Source organism: Pteropus medius, unplaced genomic scaffold (genome assembly GCF_902729225.1).
Source record: "Pteropus medius unplaced genomic scaffold, Ma_sr-lr_union100, whole genome shotgun sequence".
In the NCBI taxonomy this organism is placed as follows: domain Eukaryota; kingdom Metazoa; phylum Chordata; class Mammalia; order Chiroptera; family Pteropodidae; genus Pteropus; species Pteropus medius.
Window position 1 is genome coordinate 3,029,056 of NW_024356397.1, and position 24,673 is coordinate 3,053,728.

The 24,673-nt window shown below is 40.8% G+C and overlaps 2 protein-coding genes across 12 annotated transcripts in view; both read left to right on the plus strand.

The window, feature by feature from the left end:
* Positions 1–5,515, plus strand: part of TFCP2 (transcription factor CP2) — a 46,252-nt gene extending 40,737 nt beyond the window's left edge. For 2 of the 3 annotated variants that reach the window (XM_039862256.1, XM_039862254.1), the window contains exons 14-15: positions 815–866; positions 1,263–5,515. In XM_039862256.1, the coding sequence (XP_039718190.1) occupies positions 815–866; positions 1,263–1,300 (90 nt within the window). In that variant the 3' untranslated portion in view covers positions 1,301–5,515. The remainder of the gene's footprint in view (positions 1–814; positions 867–1,262) is intronic. The other variant, XM_039862255.1, reaches the window with a different exon arrangement.
* Positions 5,516–9,266: 3,751 nt separating this feature from the next.
* CSRNP2 (cysteine and serine rich nuclear protein 2) lies at positions 9,267–24,404 on the plus strand. 9 transcript variants are annotated; one of them, XM_039862130.1, is made up of 5 exons: positions 9,267–9,575; positions 10,207–14,499; positions 15,608–15,867; positions 18,628–18,924; positions 20,953–24,404. In XM_039862130.1, the coding sequence occupies exons 2-5, from the start codon at positions 14,349–14,351 to the stop codon at positions 21,874–21,876; spliced, it is 1,632 nt and encodes a 543-aa protein (XP_039718064.1). In that variant the 5' UTR covers positions 9,267–9,575; positions 10,207–14,348; the 3' UTR covers positions 21,877–24,404. The 9 variants fall into 9 exon arrangements, with proteins under 9 accessions (XP_039718064.1, XP_039718065.1, XP_039718068.1 ...); XM_039862131.1 differs by having other exon boundaries at positions 10,245–14,499; XM_039862134.1 differs by having other exon boundaries at positions 9,269–9,575; positions 14,259–14,499.
* Positions 24,405–24,673: the final 269 nt, after the last annotated feature.

The window sequence follows — 24,673 nt, forward strand, 5'->3', positions numbered from 1 at the left end:
AGAATGAAATAGAGTTCAGCGTCAATTCCATCCAATTTTTTCCCCCCTAGATATAAATGCTCTAGAACCTAATTCACATTCATTGATAGACAAGAATAGACGGAGTTTTGTTATAACACCATTGCTAGGTCTTTTTTGAACTTCTGAGTTAATGCCAAAAATTACATAGTGATGTCAAAAATTGTTTTGAATCATCTGTCATTCGACAATTTGTGATTAGTTCCCTCTTCAGTTCTAGTGAAAGGAAATAATTAGAAACTATGTGACTCCCCTCCCACTCCCAACAGAGTTTGTTACCCAATTATTAGAGTTCACATTTACAGTTATACTTGAGCATCCTTGAGGCTTTTATACCCCAGGGCAAGGAATGCATCTTGGGTAGGATTCCAGGAGAGTGAGGCTTATGCCTTTATTTTATAAAGTGGGAAAAGGGAGTTTGAGAAAGGAAAGTGGCAAAGGAAAACTGCAGAGGTTCTCAGGCAGTTTTAGAAAAGAATAGATAAGGAAGTTGGAGAACTAGAAGTCATTTCTCCCGTATGGGCCTATCAGTGTCTCCTTGTGTACTCCCGTATGGGCCTATCAGTGTCTCCTTGTGTACTCCTTGGAGAGTCTTGGGATTAATCCAGGAAAAATACTCCAATTTTATGATCACTGTTGTAGACTACTTAGCTTTTAAAACTTAAAAATGAGATAGGAGAAAACAAAACAAAGTATTGTTTTTCACTTAAATCTAATGTAATATAAAGCCACATAGGGAAAATAAATAGAACAAATCAAACTTTTTAATCAAGTTTTCTTTCCCCCTTTTTTTTAGATGATACAGAACTTTCAGGAAGAAGCCTGTTTTATTCTGGATACAATGAAAGGTAATAAAATAGTAAGACAAATGCCTTTCTCTAAGTTTAAGAGCTTTTTTCATACTTCTTAAAGGAGAGAAAGTTTCCAACACCACCGTATTTGAGAGAGAGAAAGTGACATTATTAGAGGTTCTTTCTATATGAATTGGCTTCTTGCCATTATCAGAATAGACAAAGTATAACTGATGACTCTGCCATTCTCTTCCACCTTCTATGGGCAAATGAGGAAATTGAGGCATGTAGTTTTTATAATACATATTTATTATAAGCATTCTGTGATAATAAGTATGCTGCCTTTGCCCTGCTTTTTTTTCTTTCTCAAAAGACTCTTACCATATATTTTCTCCTACTCTGTTTTAGAGGTGACTAAAGATTATTCTCTCTCTCTCTTTTTTTTTTTTACAGCAGAAACCAATGATAGCTATCATATTATACTGAAGTAGGTGGGAGGCATTTCATTCTCAGTGGCTGCTGGTTCCTTCACCTCTTGGAAACTCCCCTCTGAAAGGGGTCACACATGGAGATTTGAAGGTCTGCAGGAACCTGACCCGAGGGAGTCCAGGCCATGGAGGCAGAATCCCAGCCATCTGTGTTGGCCCAGACTCTTGTGGCACACACAGATAACTGCCCAACACACATTTCTGCAGCTATTTCTTAGTTAAGATTTCTGGACCCTGTTGTTGAGTATCAGTAGAAACTTCATATCATTTGAGGTGTATGTAGGGCATAATGATGATGAGAATTGTGTGATGTTTAATGGAAAGATGTTAAATTTCGTGATATGGAGCTGTGTAAGTTTTTTCTAATATAAAAGTGAACATCTATATTCATAAGACTAAATCCTTAATCTCTGCATCAAGCATGCTTGCTTTTTACAACAATTGGCCTCTGAAAACCTCATCAAAGAGGAGAAATACAGAGATAGAATAGAAATTTTCTTTTGGTTTCCCTGTAATTCTTTGACTAATAGTAATTTTAGCTAACATTTTTGGAGTATTTATTTGTGCCAAACAGTTCGATAAATTCTTTAAATGGACTATCTTGTTTAAATCCTCTTTTAGAGGTGACTAAAGATTATTCTTGATTGAAGAGGCAGTGGAGACATGTAGTAGCTAAATAGCTTGCTAAATAACAGGCAGCTAGCAGGTAGTAATGCTGAAATCCAAACCCAGGCAGTCTGGCTCTTATTAACTGCCATCCATTACTGCCCTTGCAGTACTCTGTGCTTGCCATCATTTCTTACTGTGGCTTCTCTGATGAATAGGATATGACACTGAATGAGAACTGAGTATTTAACCACTGATAGGGACAAACCAAACCTAAATAATGGTGAACAAATCAAGACCTACAGAAAATGAAAACATAAATTCTTTTAAAGCATCATCAGATGTCAGATCACGGAATTTGAGGTGGTAAAAACTAGGGTTTTCTATAGCTCCCCAAATTCATTATTCTTGAATGACCTTCTCAAGCTATTAATGAGAAAGGCTACCCCTTATTTTCTCTTCCCTCTCTCTACATCTTCTCTTGGTATCAGAAGTTCTTTTAGGCATGTAATGTTTTCTTATTTAAGCTTTACAAGATATTCATTTCGATCCCATTCACATTCTTAACATATGTTTTCGTTCTTTGTAAAGAGTGATTGCGTGTATGTACATGTGTAAAACTACGTGTCATCTTTTTTCACATGTAAGATTTTATCCAGAAATCCCTTTACACATTATGTTGAGGTAAAAAAAAGATAATGTTCAAAGATTATGTATTGGATTGGGACTCTCGGTGGGGTGGGTGTGTGTGTGTGTGTGTGTGTGTGTGTGTGTGTGTGTGTGTTTAAAGCATTTGATAAAGTTTAAATGTTTTTATACAGAGATTTTTGTTCATTAAAATCAACCTGCAACATGGTCTGATTTCTTTTGGTTGGAAACAAATCGAAAACTTTGAAACTGGAAAATTAAGTCAAAAAACTAGCTTAAAACTGACCTGGGCAACTTGCCATATTAGGCCAAAATATTTTTTTAGTGAATGTTACTAGACATCCCCATTTTAGAAGGACATTTGTGATTTTATTTCTAGAACTGGTTGTCAGCTTCTGGGAAATCAGCTCTCTCCTCAGCAGGCTCCTATTGTTTTGTTTTTTCTCTATTCTGAGTGTTGTTAGGCTGGGAGGGTTGGACTAGATTACTTTTAAGGTCCCTTCTGAATCTAAATCTGTGACTCTTGTTTACTGCAAATGATACATAGAATTCTATTAATATATTTACTATAAATTTACACTTACTAATTTTTACATGGAGTTAGGGGTTTTTTTTAGAGTATTCAAATTTATAGAAATGAGTTTTTACAGTTTTGTAATCTCAGATCCTTAAATCAACAGAAAACCCCTTAGACTTTCTTAGGTCCAAAAAATATTTATAGTGCCAATGCTATATAATTAGTAAGAATTAGTATAGTAATAGAATATTGTGATTATTCAGCTTGCTTTAAAAATTGCATCTGTTCACAATAGAATATTGTGATTATTCAGCTTGCTTTAAAAATTGATCATTTCCGTTAAATGACAGTTTAAAACCAGCTTTTTTGTTATGAAAGTAATACACAAGGTGATAAATTCAAACAATAAAAAGGGTATAACTATTTCTCCTTACCTCCTGGTCCCACTCTTTAGCGGTAATCATTGCAAAAAAGTTTTCTCCCTCTTATCTGTCTGTCTGCCTATCAACCTACCTACCTACCTAATCTGTTTTCTCTATCTCTGACTCTGTCTCTCTCTCTCCTCTCTCGGTGGGCTCATGTAATACTAAGAATCTGCAGTTTGTCTTAACATCTTGAACATCTTTCTATATTAGAATTTATAGTTCTACATCATTCTTTTAAAAATGGCCATTCTTTATGGATGCCATTTAGGTTAAGTCCATTTGAACATTGTATCTTCATAATTTTTTTGCATGTATCTCTTAAGATGTATTCCTAGAAGTAAAATTTGCTGAATTTTACCTTTTTAGCAATGTGACAGCTGATATTTAAAGTAGATGGTGTACTGTTTGTGTTAGAGTGAGGGTACATGAGAAGGAGAATGGTTAGGTTTTAGGCCCTCCTGAGAAGTAGAGTAGCATCTGTTTGACTTAGCATTGTCGGTACTGTTCCCTTCAAGTATAATAGAGTCCATCTAGAAGAATCTGCTGTTAAAAGGGAATTATTGGGAAATAAAGGGGGAGAGGTCATTGCAGGACTATAAGAATTGAGTACTAGTCACTACATGAAATGTGGCTATTAAGTAATAAAATTGACCAATATTATGGCCTGTTTGCCCACATAAATGATTTCTTTAAGAAGCCGTTTATAGGGAGGGGAAATGGGAATGGTCATATTGTCTGGAAAGAGATTACAGTACAATGAATATGGGACCACTGGAGTCTGAAAGTGAGGTCCACATGAGGGGACAGATGCTCTGATTCCTGAAAGTCAGGTACTGTCTATGTTGTGAGAGGTAGATAATGACCTCACCACTGCGAGTTGGAGGAGCATGGGGAAACTTGGCAAATGAAAGGCTTGGCATAATGGAACTAGCCATTTCTAATTTATGCCTAATGAAGGAGTGTTCTGAAAACTCTTTGTATTCCCATGTATTCAGAGAAAGTATTTTGTATAGGGTTGCTGCAGAGATTTGGACTATCTAGTAAACTACCATGAAGGATTGAATGAGCTTCTGCACTCAGTTTTGAAAGTAACACAGATTTGGAGTGCAAATACTTGAAGTCAGGACTGAGCTGCTCCCTCTTCACTATAGCTTTTGTCTCTGGCCAGTACCTAACACTTCCAGATAGCTTGGGACTAGAGAGCCAAAGTTGAGTCATTTTATCATTTTTCTTCCTTGGCCATGGGTGGTTCCTCTATAGGAATTTAATCTGTTATGGCCTCTACTGTCCATTATGAGAACTCCAATCTCAACAGGAATGGCACTAATGCCCCAACTAGTTGCATTCTTTATATACTAATTCATACAGAGTAATCCTGCATCATTCTTCTGCTTTTCCTAAAAATACTCTATTTTCTTAGTTGTACCCTAGGGCTTTTTTGTTAGAATATTTATTTTTAGTTTACCATTAAAGTTTTGTTTCAAGACTTAAATGAGGAAGAATTTACTACCACTGCAAAATGGAACAAGCTAGAAAAGATGCTCTATGTAATGTGAGATTAATGCCGTCAGTACCTGTTTTTTCCTTTATCATTAATACTTTATTTCTCCTTCAAGCTGCCTTTTTTATTTTTGCTTTTAATGACTTTATATTTTACCTTTGACTTTCAACTTCCATCTCTTACCACTTCCTTTTTCTTTCAGTTTTCCTCTTCACTTCCAGATCTCCTCTGTGTTGTTCCTGATGAACATAGGCCTATTCAACAAGTTACCTTGGAAATTGCAACAAAGTCTAACATTTTCTCATTCAGAGATTCAAAAGTTACATATGAATTAAATTTTCAATGGGATTAATGTCAATTATAGAAACTTGCTATTTAAAAATACTAGTATATTTATTGTATTGTACTGTTTTGTATTGTATGGGATCTTTTGGGACATGAGTAATAACTGATTTATCTATTATGTGAATCTGTTTTCATATATTTGCATAAGATGAGGTACACATTCCTCATTTTAATCACTGCAGATTCCTGTTTTCTTTCTGAGTTCTAATGTCTGATTTTTCATTTAAGGATTTAGTTAATATCTTTTTCTAGACATCTTTATAACTTTACTTCAGACTTCCACCTCCTTTAGGCTTATTAAGGTTTCCCTCTTCTAAACTCACCCCTACACTCTACCCCCTCAAATCTCATTGTTGCTTTCTTTTACTAATAGGGTGTGTGTGTGTGTTATGTAGATCAATCTCTGTATGTCCTTTTTGAAACCTTTGATAAAAACACAGCTTCTTTGGTGTTTGTGCTTTTAAATTGCTGTGGTCCTTTTTCTCAGATTTGTACATACTGATCTCTCTTGGTTTCTGTGGAATTAGTAACAGAGAGGTGCCTGTCTCTCTAGATCTGGATTATAATTAAATGTAAATTAGTAAAGTAACACACAAACTTCAAGGCTAAATCTACAAGTTTCCTATCAGAAAAACAAATACAAGGCCTTAGATTTTTATCTTAACTCTTTCTCTCTGAAGCTCAGTCCATAGTATCCTCTCACCTATTCATTTTTCAACCCATCCCCACCCCAAGAGCGTATTCTTGCTTATCTTTTGGTGGTAAAGAGTAGTTAATACAGTATATACTTAATACAGTAGTTAATACAGTAATACAGTGGTGTCAGATAAGCCTCTGTTCAAATCCCAGATCTTGTTCTTCCTAGATGTGACCTTGGACAAAATAATCTGTTAAACCTCTACTTTCTCATCTTAAAAAGGAGATAATACTTTAAAAAAATTTTTATTTTTCAATTAGCATTGACATTCGATATTAGTTTCAAGTGTACAGCATAGTGATTAGAAATTTACATAATTTATGAAGTGATCCCCCTAATTAGTACCCACCTGGTACTATACATAGTTATTACAATATTATTCACTATATTCCCTATGCTGTACTTTACATCTCCGTGATTGTTTTGTAACTACCAATTTGTACTACTTAATCCTTTCACCTTTTTCACCCAGCCTCCCCAAACCCCTCCTCCCACCGCAAGATAATATTTAATTCATAGAGCTGTTGTGGAGATTAAAAAGGATGAGTACAAAAGTTTTATTTTGTATTTAATACACTTCCTCAGTTGCTCAATAAATTTAGGATACTGTTAACTACAAGATCATCTTTACATGTAATTGTAACTAAGACAGATGGGTAAACACCACCTAGGACATGAACTCTGACCTTTGATTTTCATCTGTGGCTGCTGTTCTTGATCGTATGTCTTTTCTTCCTCTTCTGCTTTTGACTTTTTTGTCCCTAAAACAAACCACCCATCCGTGATTGCATTCAAGCTGGTCCATACATAGCAGCGTGGTCTGGAACGAAGCAGTAACATTTAGAATTGGATGTTCAATGTTATTATTTACATATTAGTATTAGGATTTCTTTTCACTTTTTTTTTGTAGTTTGTTCTACTGCACTTGAGCTTCCTGGTCATTTAACCTCCATAGGCCCTGCTTAGGCCGGAGGCAGAATTGCAGTTATTATGGGCTAGCTGGCACCATTGAGGTAACTTGCCTAGTGATTCTATCAAGACAAATATGATGAAAAATGACTCGATGATAAGAAGTTGTGGTGTTAGAGGTCCAGATGGTATCTTGATTGATCTAGACCTTATTGCCAAATTGGATTCTGCTATCTTAAAGAATGTGCTAACTTTGCTCTGGCTGTCATCTAGGTTGATGTCATTAACCAACAAAGGTTGGGCACTGAGGCTGATGGCACCCTGATAAATTTCCACGACTGCTGAAAATCTGGATGTATAGGCATATGAAACACTCTTTTAGCCTAACCGCATGACTTTTAGGCTGTTTTTTGTTACTCAGCCCACTGATTCTACAGAGTGGTCTGAAGCCTTCTCTTCCTTTTTGTCTTGTCTTCTTGTGTACAGGAAAAATAGAATCATGAACGTTTACATAGCACTGACTTGTAAACATACTATATTAACTGTTTAATCTTCACAAAACCCTATGAGATACATAGTGTTGTCTCCATTTTGCAGATGAGGAAGCTAAGGCACAGGAAATTTACAAACCTTGTCAAGGGTCACACCACTAGTGAGTGTGGAGTTGGAGTTTATATTCCAGCCATTTGGTTCCAGAATCCACACTCTTAATCACATGTTATATCGCACCTAGATTTCAGTGGTTGGTATGATCAGTACATGGTACCCTAAGGACCGCTTTTTGTGATCTGCCGCTTTTTCATTTTAGTGTTGTTTCCTAGCCTCTTGGAGTCTCTGATGTCTTTTCTTCCTCTTCTGCTTTTGACTTTTTTTGTCCCTAAAACAAACCACCCATCCGTGATTGGATTCAAGCTGGTCCATACATACATAGCAGCATGGTCTGGAACAAAGCAGTAACATTTAGAACTGGACGTTCAGTGTAATTATTTACATATTAATATTAGGATTTCTTCTTTCTTTTTTGTAGTTTGTTTTACTGCACTTGAGCTTCCTGGTCATTTGACCTCCATAGTCCCTGCTTAGGCTGGAGGCAGAATTTCAGCTTAGACTGGAATTCTTGGCTTTTTTTCCAAACCACCCAACTTCTTAATTCTAAATCTAAGATAGCTTGATAGCCAGTAGATCTGGCTCCAATAGTTGTTGGTTACAGTAAAAAAGTACCCTAGTCTTTGGATCCAGCCTAACCTGAGTTAAAATCCTGCCATTCATCAATCCAATAAATATCCACTTCCTAAATGTCAAATACTAGGCTTTGTACTGGGTGCAGATGATACAGTAAACAAAACAATTCCTTGTCCTCATGGAATTTAGTCAAGTGATAGAAGACTGAAATATGAAATATATAAATATTTGTCAGGTGATAAATGCTAAGAAGAAATATAAGGCAAGGGGATAGAGACTAAGGGAAAGCACCATTTTAGAAATAACGGTTAGGGAAGGTATCTGATGAGTTATTTGAGCAAATATTAAGTGTGGGAGTTAAGTATGTGACTAGCTGGTGAAAGAGTGTTCCAGGCAAAAGGCACTGAGATGAGAGCATGATTGTCCTGTTGAACCGCAGGAGGAACCGCAAGGAGACCAGTGTTACAGCAGAGTAAGGGAGGGGAAAAGTAGAAGTAGAAACAAAACGACAGGATTGGGGGCAGTGGGGCGAGAGGATGCACCAACATCTTGTAGGGGCGTATAGGTCAAGGGAGAGACATATACTATTCTGAATGAGGTAAGAAACCAAGGCTGGGTGTCCTTGGCAATGACATAACTTCTGACTTCGGAGTTTTTGTTTCTTCTATCATAAAAATGGGCTGCAAAGTTGTGAAGATCAGAGTTCATGTAAAAATATTTTTGAAAAAAAAACCCATCAATACATTTTGAGATAACACATTGCTTGTATTCCCTTTTCTATACCTTGGGCAGGCTGCAGCACCTCACGCTGCTTAAGACTAAGATCCCATGAGGGAGGATAAGGGGGATTATGTCCTTTAGGCATGGGAGTGTGGTCCTGGCGAAATGAAAAGAGTAGATTTAGAGGACAATTCCTTTAGTCATTGAAGATCTGTAGCTGAGGGTCTCCCTTCTTCAAAAGGCTGCAGCGACACCTAACTCGCTTTCCCAGGGTCCCCTGCAGCAGAGACGCTGCCTCCTGATCCTATTTGCTTAGCGTTTCGGCTTTGCGCTGGTCGCCGCCTGCAACTCCCGGCATGCTGCTGGGCGCGGGGCTGGCACATAGACTCCATTTCCCAGCCTGCCCCGGGGCTCGGTCAGGACGTGCCGGCGCCTATAAGAGTCGGAGCGCTGCGGCCGGACTCTATTGTTAGCCGGAGCCGGGGCGGTTCTGGGTGGCTACTGCCAGGGGCGCCCCAGTTGCGGGAGCCGTCTGCCCTCTGCCGCCTGCCGGCCGACCTGCCCACCCACCTTTCCTCCAGTCCTGCCGCCCTGGGAACTCCCAGACCGTCGCCGCGGTCCCGGGACTCGCTCTCTCCTCCCTCCTTCCTACCGGGCTAGGGCGGCGGCGGCGGCAGCAGCGGGGGCGGCAGAGACCATCACGGGAGGAGGCAGCTGCGGCGGGGCCGGTAATGGGCCTGGGGGTGTGGGGCGGAGGGTGCCGCCTGGTCCTTTCTCGGGATCGGCCCTTGGGCTACTGTGGAAGAGTGGTCAACCCAGAGCCGCGCTGGTGGAGGGTCAGAAATGAGGGAGGCTTGGTCGGGAGCGGTCGGGGGGCGGGGAGCTAGGGCGCCACTGGGAAGGGAAAGGGTAGGGAGAAGCGTGGGAGCGAGCGGTGCCGAGGACGCGGGCCGGGACTGCGGGGGCAGCTCGAGGGAGACGGATGGACGGCTTAGAAGCCAGCAGGATTGCGGATGAGGGTTGAGTTCGGAATGGAGGTGATGTAGGATGGAGGGAAGTGAAGGAAGGGGAGGGAGAATAGAGGAAAATGAGGGAGGAGTGGTTGAGAATTAGTGAGTAGCAGGCAGGAAGGGATGGGAAGGCTGGGTAGGGGCTGCAGAAGATTGGAATGAGCGGGAAGGTTAGCAGGAATCAGAGAAATGGGCCGGGAGCTGAAAGATTCAGCGGCGGTGTCCATTAATGGGAACTGGTGACTTGACATGTCCTTTCAGCTCAGGTTTCTGATGTCTCCCATTTTTCTGGCGTATCGGGAAACGAAAGCATCATTTGCCCTGGTTGCTAGCTTGTTCTTTTTCACAGGCCCATACACGCAGCTGACTGCCATCCATCCCTTTTAGGGCCATGGTCTTGATTCATCTTTTTAAATGGGTTTAGAGTGGCATTGTGACACACAAACTGTTCTTCAATATGAAATGTTAGAAGTTATCCCCAAGAGACACAGTGTCCCCTTGTCCTACAGTTTTCAGTTCAAGGTAAATCCATGCTTGATTCACATTTTCCTTTTCTTTACTGTCTTTACATCTTGCAAATCTCCAAAGCCAGAAGGATGTTAGTATGTGCCAGAGTTATAAATGACTGGATATCCTTGAGAGTTAATGGTCCCTGCAGCATCATGTGCCAGTTCTCCCACAAAGATCTTGTGTCTTCCATATGATGGTAGTTTAGATGGAAAGCCAGATTCTAACCTGTGTCAGCGAATGGGTAAAAACCAGGGAGCGAGGGTTGGAGGATGTCTTCCTTTTAATACTACCTAGTTTAAACAGGATGTTTTTACCTGAGTGCTTTAAAAAGTTCATGATCTTGGGGTAATCACAAGAATGCATAGATCCACAGAATTCATGATATTTAAGAATCGACCACAGCATATTTTGTAAAAGGAGAAATGGGACAGGTCATATTATTCAGGTTTATCATAACACTTAGCAGCAAGCCTTCCTTCCTGTAACCTAGCTACAGATGGTAGCCGTGAAGCTCTTACTTAGAGATTTTAGTCCTTTGACCTTTAGAAGAAGGTTGGGTTCCAGTTGAGTGGAGAGGCTTTCTCCTGTGAGATGTACCTTGTCTTATTATTTTGGACTCATTAGATAGGCTTTTATTACTTAAACTTTATAAATGTGTATCCACAAAATTTTGTGGCAGGTACAGGGGCACCCCTATTTTGCTAGTCTCATGCTGGTTTGGGGGATTGTTAAAGTAATCCTTATAGGCCTTAAAAAGCTTAGATCTAGTACTAAAAATACGCATATGCTCTAGATCTGTTTTGTTTGGTGCTAGCCTAATATCGTCTACATACTGTGGATCTGAATTATTTCATATACTTTTGGGAAATGTTCAGCTAGAAACACTCGAGAAAAAACTGTAAGGCAGGTAGCCAGAAAGTGTCTGCTGACTTTTCATTTTACTGGCATTTAAAAGCTTTTATAGAGGTTTGCATTGTTTTCTCCATAAGCATTTATTGTTTGAGTTGCTTATTTTGACAGTTAACTGTCAGTTATGACCTGCATTTTCAGTCTCACCTTGATTATTTCTGTATGGGTTTAAGTTCTGGGACTATAACTTATAAGTGTGTTTGTTTCTTGAATACACACATTGATCCTCTGCCAACAAATAGCTGAGAGAGTGGAAATGACTGGTTTCTAATTGTGGTTTGAAAGGAGATTGATTTGATAAATTGTAATTGTGGAATCTATTCTAGTTGTTGCTGTTGCAAAGCAAGATCTCTTCAGGCCACTGTGGAAGTGGATGGGAGGTTTGTTCTTGGTACCCAGTGAACATCTTGGTCTGACAAGTCAAGTTCACACCAGAGAGTTGGACAAGGAGAGCTGGGTTGAAATTTAAACTTGATATTGGTTGTCAAGACCAAATCGATGGATTTTTTTAAATGAGTTAATGCCAGAGAAAGTGATGCTAACAGATCTTGGGTAGGGTTGAAGAGAGCTAAGTCAATATGGGCGTTACTATTCTTGGGCACTTTAAGGAAAATATTTTTCTTCTAAGTTACACATTTTTTTCTTTTTCTTCCTGTCTACCTCCTATCATTGCATAGAAACCACTATTCCCGAAGTGGAAAGGGCAAACAAGAATGGAACAAGCAGCCAGCAATACTTGCTTCACCAGAGTGCTCAAAATTAACCAAAGAGAAGTGATATCCCTGGGGGCAACTGAGTGAAGACAGTGGAGAATTTTGATAATAAATATGATTTTGGACCAGACCCAATCTCATTCTCATGCAGGGCTTAAAGAGAAATATTCACAGGGAAGCCACACTACCAGAGGCAAAGGGACAACTAGGAAAGAACCAAAGTGCGCATTTGCTTTCAGTCATAAGTCCCTGAGTGCTTCCAGGCTGAGGAAAAGCCACTTTCCTAGTAGTAGCACTAGCTGGATCTCAATTAAAACTGAAGCTGGACTTAAGCCCTTTGTGAGAAAGCAGAATTTTCAGGTCATTCTGAGTTTTCATGTGGTTTGGTAAGGTTTTTAAGTGGGGAGAAAAAATTAAATTCAGTAGTCAACATTATTGTCTCACTTTTTTTTTTATCCCATCCACATTAGTACTTAATTGCAAAGCCCCCCCCCCAATAGAATAGAATGAGAAAATTGTTAGTTAATAGATGTCTTTAAACTCAGCTGAAATCTTAACCCATAAAAAGTCCTTGTCTCTCTCCATTCTTACTATGTCCTAGGAATGTGACCTCTGATGGCAAGATCAGTAAGTTAAAGAACAGAATCGATATACTGGGCTCATTTTTTAATTTAATTACAGTTCTTGTCAATTACTTGATTATTTGTTTATCTCCACGGCCAAATTTATTTCAGGAATTCGCTTGTCTGAGACTGTATATATGGCCAAGGTTTCTTAGGTACATCTTGTGACTTAAAGGCAGAATTTTGATGCGATCTGGCTAGATATGTTTGGAAATATTGTCTTTAAAGTAGTTATTACTTCTGGTTGACTATGTAGAGCTTATCCAAGAGCAGGCAAATTCTTCTAAGAGACGCAGTCCAGAAAAACAATTCTGTAGCAGGCATCTCTTGACACCACAGTATATTTTGAGTAGCTGCTCTGCAGTAATGCAGCCCTGTCTTTCGGGGCAGTGTTGTTATTCTTGCTGCATAATTAGCAACTAGTGAGATCATAGTCTGGGGAGATTCTGGCCTTACTGTGGCAAAGGAGGGAGGCTTCATATCAACACATGTGGCTCTGGCTCTGACAGTATTTCTGTCAAGCAGATTCCTATCCTTTGGAACGTTATTTCCAAAGATGGAGAAAAAAAATTTGTACCCTAGACTCCTTGGTTGTGTGACAGCATGTGGAAGACAGTGTCTGTCATACCTATATGACCAGTGTAAATTGTGACTTTCGCTATTTGTTTTTCCTTTGCTGGTTTCTTTACAGAGGGCAGAGGTGGTAAAGCGAAGTTTTCCTTGCACAGAGGAAGATGATAGACCAGCGGAGCCCTATTTAATGGAGCAGTAGGAAATTGGGAAAGATTCTGAGTTTTGAAGCTAGTGCAGATTCTAATCTTTAGTCCATTCTTTAGAACCAAATTTGACCTTTTAGGAGCCTGGTGAGATACTTTACACTTGTGAAGATCTGGGTAAAGTGTTTTCCTGGCTGCCTGGCTGCCCATGTACTTAGAAATTGAGAGCCTAGAGCAGTATTTCCCAAAGTGTGATCCAGGGATCATTTGCCCCTAAAATACTCTGGAAAACAAAAAGGGTTCCATATTCAGGTGTGTGAAACACTGCATTCTATTTTCTCCCACCCTTCCCCATGCTCATTAGCATGTTAAAAGCCTCTAAGAAGTCCTTTCCTAAGCAGTTTTCTAAACTATTTTGACAGAGCAGCCCTATTTCCTTATAAAAGCTATTAACATCCATGGAATTAGTTTATTTCATATAAACACTTTGGGAAATGCCAGCCTATATCTTCACTAGGAAAAATAATTGGATCTAGTCTGGGTTTAGGCATGGCCTAATTCTGCCTTTGATTCCAAATCCCTCCTACTGACCTCTTGGAGAGCTCTCCTGTGTAATCAGAAGAGCAGCTACTGTTATGCCTGGGCTAATGAAGCCTAGAGCTCAGCTGGCTAGGAACCAAAGGCCTTCACTCCACTGGGAAAGGTGCTGCTGTTTCTCATCTCATTATTCTAAGAGTGAGACTGGGTGGGGCGGAGGGGAAAGAAAAGTAGGAGAATGTTGGCGGGAATTAGCAGAGAAATGGCCTAGTCTCAAGGGACCAGACATCAGTGATAGCCCAGATGCTTTCTGTCTTCAGTTGGAGAGCTGTATTTATAGACTTGGAAGGGGTCTGTCTTAGGACAGGAATGCTGATTCCTTTTTTCCCCTAGGCAGAATCCTAATGCACCTGGCTAGCTGGTGGTGAGCAGGGGCTTTGGGGCCAGCGTGGTGGGATCTCCAAGGAAACCCCTTTGAAACCAATGGATGCATTTATGGGCTCGGGTCTCAAGAGGAAGTTTGATGATGTAGATGTGGGCTCATCAGTTTCCAACTCAGATGATGAGATCTCTAGCAGTGACAGTGCTGACAGCTGTGACAGCCTCAATCCTCCTACAACCTCCAGCTTCACACGTGAGTATATGCACATCCCTAAGCATCAGAGACCATTAAAGCTCTTGAGACAGCTTCTGTCCAGCTTGGGGATTTGCCCTTAATCATAATCTTTCCCACTCTTAGCTCAACCTTAGCTCTTAGTTCTTTGGAAGACCTCATTGCTTTAGTATCATAGACTTAAGTCTGATTTATTCTAGCTGATTTTACATTTGCTTGGTTTGTGGGGCCCCAGAATAAGTTGAATTAAATTGCAGGAGGAGTAGTCCAGGATTCTCCCTTTCCCACCGGAGTCCTGTAGAGTTCCATGAAATGGTAGCTCTAGCAGGACATAAATGCTTATTGCCTGGACAACTGAGGCAACTCCAGATTGCTTAATTCTTCTAGCTCAATTAGTTTCTTGGAAAGAACTTCTGATACTATACATCAGAGATTGCCTGTAGGCCAAATCTGGCTCACTGCCTGTTTTTATAAGTAAAGTTTTATTGGAACATAGCCACACCTATTATCTATGAGTGCTTTCATGCTACAGTGGCAGGGATGAGTAGCTGCAGCAGAGCCCTCATGGCCTGCAAAGGGTAAAATACATATTACCTGGCCCTTTACAGAAGAAGTTTGCTATCCCATTTTATGACACTGTCTAATAGAATTTTCTATTATAATAGCAATGTTCTGTATCTTGTACTGTCCACTATGATAGCCATTAGCCATTTGTGGCTATTGAGCACTTGAAATGAGATCAGTGTAACTGAGGAGCCGAGTTTTAAATTTTGTTTCATTTTAATTAACTTAAATTTAAATTGCCACATGTGGTAGTAGCTGCTGTGTTGGACAGTGAAGCTGTCTCGATTGTTATATTCTGAAAAGATTACCTAGAGATCTTCCCAACTGATGTCTAAACATAGATTTGATGGTCTGTTCGGGTGAAGTCAGTCTGGAGGCAGGGGTGTGGACCAACTGATGTTCAAGGTCCCTTCCAACTATGCATTTGTGATTTGAAAATTAGAAATGTCTCTAAGTACAGGGAGCACCTTTGGAGAATAGCTGAGAACTAGATGGATGAGAAAGAATGAGTTCCCCAAACAGTCCGTCTCTGGGTTAATAAAATTTCTCTGTGCTCCCTTCTCAGCCACATCCATCCTGAAGCGGCAGAAGCAGCTGCGGAGGAAGAATGTACGTTTTGACCAGGTGACTGTATACTACTTTGCCCGGCGCCAGGGTTTCACCAGTGTGCCCAGCCAGGGTGGTAGCTCTCTGGGCATGGCCCAGCGTCATAACTCTGTACGCAGCTACACGCTCTGTGAGTTTGCTCAAGAGCAGGAGGTGAACCATCGGGAGATTCTTCGTGAGCACCTGAAGGAGGAGAAACTCCATGCCAAGAAGATGAAGGTGCCTAGGGGGTCTGGGGTCTGGTATTTCCCGTGTGCCAAAATAAAGTGGGAAACCATTAGGTCTCTTGACTTTTTTATTTGACTCTTGCCCCTGGCGTATGGATTCCAGATCTTTCTAATGAGACATCTCAGATTTGGAATCAAATCTCAGTTTGAGACACCCTTCTTTTTGTGTCTTACAGGGAGTCTACTAAAGAGAGCAAAATGGCTTCTCTACCCTCGCTCCCTCAACAAATGTTTTTAAAGTTTAAAATGTGACATTCAAGTCTGCCACCCCTAGAACCTGAGGAAGCATGATGTTCCAGTTTCTTGTCAGATGATTGTCATTGCTCTGATGCACAGAACAGGTTTTGGATCTTTTACATTGTCTGAAAGGATTGTACTATTTTTATAAACCCCATCACCTCTAGGTGATGGTCTTTTTGGTGTAAACAACAGCATCATGAAATAGTTATTTCGATTTGTATAGTACTGTGCTTGCCGTCTAATGCCGCACCAGCTCTTTAAGTGTAGAAGGAGAGGAGGGCTGGAAGAAGACCCATCCCAGATGGCTCTTTATAGCTACCCATTTGCTCTCTTAGCACTGCTTAGCACTCCACAGCCATAGTTTTCACCAGTCTGCAGAAATTTCCCCCGGAGTTCCTAGTTCCAAATTTGGAGAGCCCTGTTTTAGGCCTGGCCAAGTTTCTTGTGGGCCCATATTAAAATAAGTGGCTGCATTATTTCCAGGGTTGTGGGTTAAATCCTAATGAGACACCAGAATGTGGTAGCGTTGGAGAGCTGGTGCCAGAGGATGTAGGTTAACTAGATCTCATTCCTTTCTCCCTTTGAGATCTCTGTCTACTTCCCTAAGCCTACTCCTAAAGCCTTGCACCTGTTTTTCTAACTAGACTGACATTCAGGTTTCCCTTCTGTCTGAGGAATTCCCTCACTGACCCCATCACCTTCCTGCTGCTCTAGCAGCAGCTGGATAAACACTGTTCTCATCATTTGCAATGAATGCTTTCTAACCTTTGCCTAAGAAGAAAACGTCTCTCCTAAATCTGGTAAAGGAATGACCTGTCAAAACAGGATACCATCCTGTTCTGTGGCCTCCCTTGTAGGAGGTCTAGAGATAAGGCCAGGGAAACTCAAGACTGAGGTACAGGATTCCTCCTTACTAGCAGATTTAGTGAGCAGCAGCAATGGTGGCATCTGATACACCTTTTTATGTCAAGAGAAAACTCTACCCTCCCTGAGTCTAGCTTACTCTTTTCTTAGAAATTTTTCCTATCTTTAGCACTCTATAGGGAGGCAGTTGGTCTCAAAAATATGTATTATGCGTCTTCCCATCTAAGCCATCTAATACTTGCTTTCCTTTTGGACTGTCTTTCTTAAAAAAGGAAAGAAAAAAGCTGCTTTACTTATTGGTAGCTTTACTTACCAATAAGTTTTCTAATACTTTTATTACCTTTTTTGCCTTTTATCCATGTGGAATTAATTATTACAAATAATGTGAATTGGGAATCTAACATTTTTTTCCCAAAAGAATATCCAGTTGTCCTAACCATTTAATGATTAGAAGACTTTTTCTCACTGATATAAAATGCCACCTCTATCGTGACATATTAAATTCTGATTTCTACATGGGTTTCTTTCTATTGCATTTCTAATCTGTTTTCTTAGAAAGGATAGTAGGAGGGAGAATGATTAAGAGTAGGTCGACCCTGGTGAAATAGACAGGAGCAATCCTGAGATCTGCAGAAAGGCCCCTTGTAACGGGCTTGCCTGGTTCAGAAATGCTAGACTAGGGAATCCCCAGAAGTACTGCTTTTATTTCTCCTCATTTTTCTACTAATCTCTCCCAAAACAAAAACAGGTGTGTAGCTTATTAACCAAGTCTGTTGCATCACATTTCTCTTAGGAGTTGTTCCTTTACAAGCACTACTCTGTGGCTGTCTGATGAAATAAGCCAAACCCTCCAGTAGCATGGCTTTCATCCTGCTAGTAGCTTCCAGAGCCCTGGGGATTATGAGACCTCATTTTCTTTCCTTGAATTCTCTAGGGAGTTTTCAAAACTCATTCAACTATGAATTGTCTTTAACCTGTCTTTCTACTAAGATTCCCTTTCCTGGCTCTCTATCCCTCTTAGCCCAGAGAACCCAGATTTCTGCCTGTAGGTAGTAAGTCATTATTACATATGCCACCCTACCTCACATACAACTTTTCTTTGACATCAGAAATGGATTAGAAAGGAGAAAGAATGTATTTCTTTTAGGCGGTGGGTTGGAAGCAAAGGCTTCCACTGATACACTTTCTCCTCCCTGTGTTACAAGGTAGTTAGCCAAAGTTAAGGGACACAGGTCTGGGAATAGAGGGTATGTTTGTGGGAACAGATTATCTTCTAGGAGGGAAGATGAGACAGAGGTTTTGAGAAACTTTGATTCAGAAAGGTGATGTCCTTTCTGTTGACATGGTGGTGCGAGACCCGCATAAGGTTTCCTGTCTTCCTGCTCTAGATTTATTCTCTTGACCTACAGTATCCAATACAGTAGCCTCTGTGGCTGTTTGTAATTAATTAAAATTAAATAAAATTTAAAATTTAGTTTCTCAGTTGCACTAGCCACATTTACGTGTGTTAGTGGCTTCTGTATTAGCAGGCATATTTCCATCATTGCAGGAAGTTTAGTTGGATGGATCATGCTACTCTAGATGCTCTCTGTGCGGAGGCTTGTGCTGCTAATGCTGTATGTAACCTTTCCTTCTTGTCTCTTGGCAGCTGACAAAGAACGGGACAGTAGAGTCGGTGGAGGCTGATGGCCTGACATTGGATGATGTTTCCGATGAAGATATTGATGTGGAAAATGTGGAGGTGGATGATTACTTCTTCTTGCAGCCTCTGCCCACCAAACGGCGACGGGCCCTGCTGAGGGCTTCTGGGGTCCACCGCATTGATGCTGAAGAGAAGCAAGAACTTCGAGCTATCCGCCTGTCACGAGAAGAGTGTGGTTGTGACTGTCGACTGTATTGTGACCCAGAAGCATGTGCCTGTAGCCAAGCTGGGATTAAATGCCAGGTCAGTCCAAGTTGACCCGAGGTGGTATATCTGTACTAGAGTCAGAGGGATGTGGCCAGTGAACATAGGAGGCTTCTCATCCATGGGTGGATTCCCCATGACTGTGAACACTCCCCAGTCCCATGACCCTCCTCCATGAGCTAAGAAAACCAACATGACAGGATTCTTAGGCCATGGAGATACCAATGATCTTGTCTATGTTTTACACCTGGAGGGTAGTAAGAAGTAGCTGTCAGCAAATCGAGGAACAGGGGTTAGTAAGTTTAACATTTAGGAGCTGTTCTCTACATATTGGCTGATTCCTTCAGATTAAAAGGAAGCAGAGAAGTAAGGTAGGCCTTTACTTTAGATTGTGTCTTGCGAACACTTAATTCACAGTACTTGTACTTCGGTTTTGTAAAAATCAAAATAATTCTTGGATCCTGTCATTCAGGATCTCACTTGGCCTGGCAGAGCCTAAATTCATAGTGTCCTAAAAGATAGAAAGCATCATCTCCTAGTTGGCCCTCTGATAAGGGATAGGTTGAAAGACACATTTGAATTGAAAACAGCAGTATCATCCCAAAGAATTAAATTTATTTGGAACTTATATTCTGAGGATGTAGATGCTGAGTCTTTAGTTGAACTTATCCTAAAAAACCTTTTTATTTCTAGGAAGGTATCAAATAGCTTAGTGGATCTGGCCAAATATTGCTTTCCAGACTGAAGTCTCATAATGAATTAGTCTGTTATACAAAGACCTCAGGACAGTCCTAATAATTAGACTGTTTCTAAGAACTGAAATGGAGAGTTCTTTGACATCATAAGAAGACACTGTGTATTTGTACGTAACTTAGTAGCTTACTTGTGTTCTTAATTTTTATTTTTGGCATGCGGTGTTTTGGTTCGTTTTATTCCCTTTTCGGGATCCAAGAGAGATAAGGAGGTAAAAAGCATCTCCTTTCCAGATATCCCTGGTCTGTAAGTTAATTATATTGGTAACTGCTTCAGAAACAAACTGGTCAAACATCAGGGGAAATTGAAGCAAGCGGTGAAAAGCTGGCTGTAATTTTGTTTGAACCTTCATATAGCACCTTAGCAAACTAAGGCATTTTTGCCTCGTTTCCGTAGAATGTATTGCTTTGGACTAGCTAGGTCTTCCACTTCCTTTCCCATGCCTGTCATTGCAAAAGGTTGTAGGTTTAGGCCCCACTCTTTTGTTTTCTCAATAAACCAGATAAATTCTGGAAAAGTCTGAAGCACATAAATTTCTTTTACTCTGAGAACTGTTGGCATTCAGAAGGCATCTCTGGACTTTTTGACTGGAAGGGCCCTTTTATATGATTTTTTGTCTGCTTTTTGTTTAGAAGAGGAAACAGAGCCCTAGAGAGAGAAATGAGGCTGAACTAGAATTAAAACGCTAGTGGTCTAATAACTACCATCTAGTGTTCTGTTAGCTCACACTGCATATTATGTTTTTTATTGTCGTTTTAAATTTTAATTAAAAATTTTTTTTTAACATTCAAGAAAGTTTTTAAATTATAGTTGACATTCAAATTATATGTTAGTTTCAGGTGTACAGCATAGTGGGTAGACATTTATATAGCTTAGAAGGTGATCCCTCAATAAGTCTGGTACCCCCCACCCCCCGACACTATACATAGTTATTATACTTGACTATTTTCCCTGTGCTGTATTTTACATCCCTGTGACTATTTCGTAACTACCAATTTATAATTCTTAATCTCTTCACCTTTTTCACCCAGCCTCCCCACCCCCTTCCCACTTGACAACCATCATTTTGTTCTCTGTGTCTACGAGTTTGTTTTGTTTATTCCTTTGTTTTTCATATTACACATATGAGTGAAATCATATGGTATTTGTCTGTCTTTGACTTATTTCATGTAGCATGTTATGTTTTGAATTGGTTGTTTCTCTTCTTGTAAGAAGACCTCAAATCCCAACTGCCTATTTTTGCCAGCTGTCTCCTTTTGCCATTGTTAAATCTGTTGGTCTCATCTTGCCTCAACCTCCTTGTCCCCTTCTCAGGTAGATCGCATGTCCTTTCCCTGTGGCTGCTCCCGAGACGGCTGTGGGAACATGGCGGGGCGTATTGAATTTAATCCAATCCGGGTCCGGACTCATTACCTCCACACCATCATGAAGCTGGAGCTGGAGAACAAGCGGCAGGTGAGCCGCCCACCGGCCCCAGATGAGGAGCCCTCACCCACTGCCAGCTGCAGCCTGACAAGAGCACAGGGCTCCGAGACACAGGACTTCCAGGAGTTCATTGCTGAGAATGAGACAGCAGTGATGCACCTACAGAGTGCAGAGGAACTGGAACGGCTCAAGGCAGAGGAAGACTCCAGCGGCTCTAGTGCCAGCCTGGACTCTAGCATAGAGAGCCTGGGTGTGTGCATCCTCGAGGAGCCCTTGGCTGTTCCTGAGGAGCTGTGCCCAGGCCTGACAGCCCCCATTCTCATCCAGGCTCAGTTGACCCCAGGATCCTCCGTCCTGTGTTTTGCCGAGAACTCAGATCATGCAACTGCCTCAGCAGTGAACAACCCGTCCTACTTGAACAGTGGGCCCCTGGTCTATTATCAGGTGGAGCAGAGGCCAGTCCTGGGGGTGAAAGGAGAGCCTAGTACAGAAGAAGTTCCACCCTCTTTCTCCAAGGAGAAGGATCTGAATGTCTTCTCTCTCCCTGTTACCTCACTGGTGGCTTGTAGCCCCACAGACCCGGCTGCCCTCTGTAAACCAGAGGTGGGGAAAACATCCACTCTAGAAGCACTAGTGCCCGAAGATTGTAACCCTGAGGAGCTGGAGAATGAAGACTTCCGCCCCTCTTGGTCCCCCTCAAACCTCCCCTTCCGCACGGACAGCGAAGAGGGCTGTATGGTGGAGAAGACCTCACAGCAGAGCGAAGACCGGCCCCCTGAAGATTCTTCCCTAGAACTCCCTCTGACAGTGTGACACAGGGATGGTGATTCTGCCTCTTACCCATTCTCTATTTATTCCCTTATTTTATCTAACACCATTTCAAAACAAAACTGTAGAAGCAGCTGCTGCTCACATGTTATTTTATTGGGGTCTTTAAGGAACAGGTGAGAAAGGATCGCACAAGTATTTTTTAAAGGGTAAACAGAACAAAAGAGACCAGCCCCAGGTTGATCTGGGGATAGTCTTGGGGCAGAGGAAGCTGCATAGTGCCGAATACTGAGTTTTCTGGGCCATCGGAACAAAGAACTAGGATCTCACAGGAGACACTGGGTAATTCAAGCAGCTCTTCTTTATGTAGGGACCAGAACACATAATTTGAATAGCATGGCAAAGCCCCTTCTCTTCTCCTGAACTCCAGGTGGGGTACAAGCTCATTTTCATTTTCTTCAGTGGTTACTCTGATATCCCCTTTTGGTATGTCTTAATAATGCAGTTGGAAATGTCACCTGGTCGAATCTAGAGAGGAGTGGGTAGAAGGGTCTGTTTCTGTAAAAAGCCTCCAGGATTTATAAAAATTTAACCACCTTTTCCTGGCGCCCCTATTTGGTAAATAAGTTAATATTTGACACGTTTGGTGTTCCCTGACCTATTCCCCACACTGGGGATTCCTGGTCTGTAACTTGAATTGTTTCTTTCTCATGTTCTTAGGTACTAGAGTTTAACTTGTCATTCGTGTCCCCGCACTCGCCCTTCTGCCCCCATCCTTTTTCCTTTAAAGAAAAATAGCTACATTGGCTGGGGATGTGGTATAAAGAGCCCAAGTCTTCTGTGTGTGTCTAATATTAGCTCTATCAGGCAGCTCTAGACTGGGGCTCACACATCCCCTGGGGGGCATGTATGGAGCATTACTTGTCCAAAGGAGGCAGAATAGGCTGCTCTCTAGAATGAAGATGACTTAGTTTGTGCCATGTTTCCTTTCACCTAGGTCTTTTTTCCCTGCCTTTGGAAGATTTGAGCTTTAAAGGAATATAGGATGTGGCAATCTAAGGTCACCAACTAGTTATTTTTTGTTGTTTGGGTTTTTATTTCTGCATCTACCCTCATGGTCCTTCTTGGACATACAGGGCTAGAGAGTTCTTAATGCTATTCCAGTTCACCCTCCAAGAATTGCAAATATTTATTGGACCTCCCCCCCCATCTTGACATATAAATATTGGAAGCCAAACCAATTCTTCAATGCTGCATACAATTGGAAATGTCAGTTTCTAGGTTCCAAAGAATTCAAGTTCTGATGACCACCTTTGAGGTCTATAGAATGGGACTCAAATTTAGTTCTTACCTCTATTGGGGGATATGGTTCCTATTCCTCTTATGTCTAGCTTATGTTCTGGATGTGTTCCATTGAACACCACTGAATTCTTTTTATTAGCAAAGTTATCTTTGCCTTTGTTTTAAAATGGAGGCAATAGTGAGCAAAACACTCTTCTCTAACATCCTTTATGCCATGCTTCACTCTGATGTGGTTTATTAAACAGGAAAGAACAAAGTGAAAAACATTTTTTTTGGTGGGAGACATAACTGTTCCTACTTATCTTGCTCATAAAGCCTTTTCTTGTGGGATATTACAAACCTGGTGTCTTAAAGCAACCTTCATGTATGTCACAGCAGCACTTCACCTGTAGAATCTCTAAACTGAGCCTGAAAGGCCTTGTACTTAACACAGATACATCTTTTAAACCCATTTCGCCTCTCCTTTTCATTCCTTTTTGCTGCGTTTTACATTTTGCAGAGAGTTCTTAAGTATATAGGTCCTTATTCTCTGCTCTCTAGCCTCACGAAAAGTCCCCACCTTAGTCTGGTCCCCTCAAATACAAGACCGAAGCTTAATTGGGAATTTGACTATGAAGAATCTTTCTGAAAATCTGTATTAGAAGGGGAGGGTGAGCTCTATACAGTCTCTCCTTAGGAGGTATTCCTAATCTAGGAAGTGGATTCCAGCTGCTCAGTAAGAGACACATTAACCTTTGGGATCAAACCAAGAATTTGAATCTAATTATTAAACTCATTGCCAACCCTCAAGATAATGATTTTTCTGAAGAAAATAGATTCTTAATCTAAGTCCATCCCTTAATTTTACAATTCCGACTCATACCGATCCCGAGCTTTTAAATGCTAAATATTAACATTTAGCATTAACTGTTTTGTCAAGCAAAGGGCCTTTCCTATACAATTTAGTCCATCTCATTTCTGGTGCTACTTGAGTTGGACAGAATTGTAGCTCATTGTTGCTAGAAAAGCTAGGCCTCTGACCACAGAAGCAGATAGCTTCAATCCCCGTTCAGTCCAGGCCTAGACAAAAGAAATAACTTTTTACCGCAACTCATTTTCCAATTTCCCTTCTCATTTACTGTACACAGGTAGTATTTTCAATGTGAATCCAAAGCTTATCTGGTTCTCTGAAAACAATTTTTTTGTTTTTGCCTTTTAGGTCCTTTACATTGTGATAATGCTGTATTTAAAGAGAATATTTAAATGTAATATTAAAGAAATATTCAAAAGAATGATGTGTTATTCTTCATCTTGGCAGGCCACAAAATTCAGTTACTTGTTAGGAAAGGGATGTTTCTCTAGTATTGTATACAAAACTAATGAGATCAGTTAGGAATGAATGCTAACAATAGAAATCTTTTATGGTGGAAAAATAGAATGTTCTCTTTGGAGCACCAAAAGCTTGACTTGCATTATATGCCCTTATGCACCTCTTCAACTGAAACAGGCCTTGATGGGGCTTCCTGCCCTGTTGGAGCTTTTCTAAACTGTCTGTAGTCCC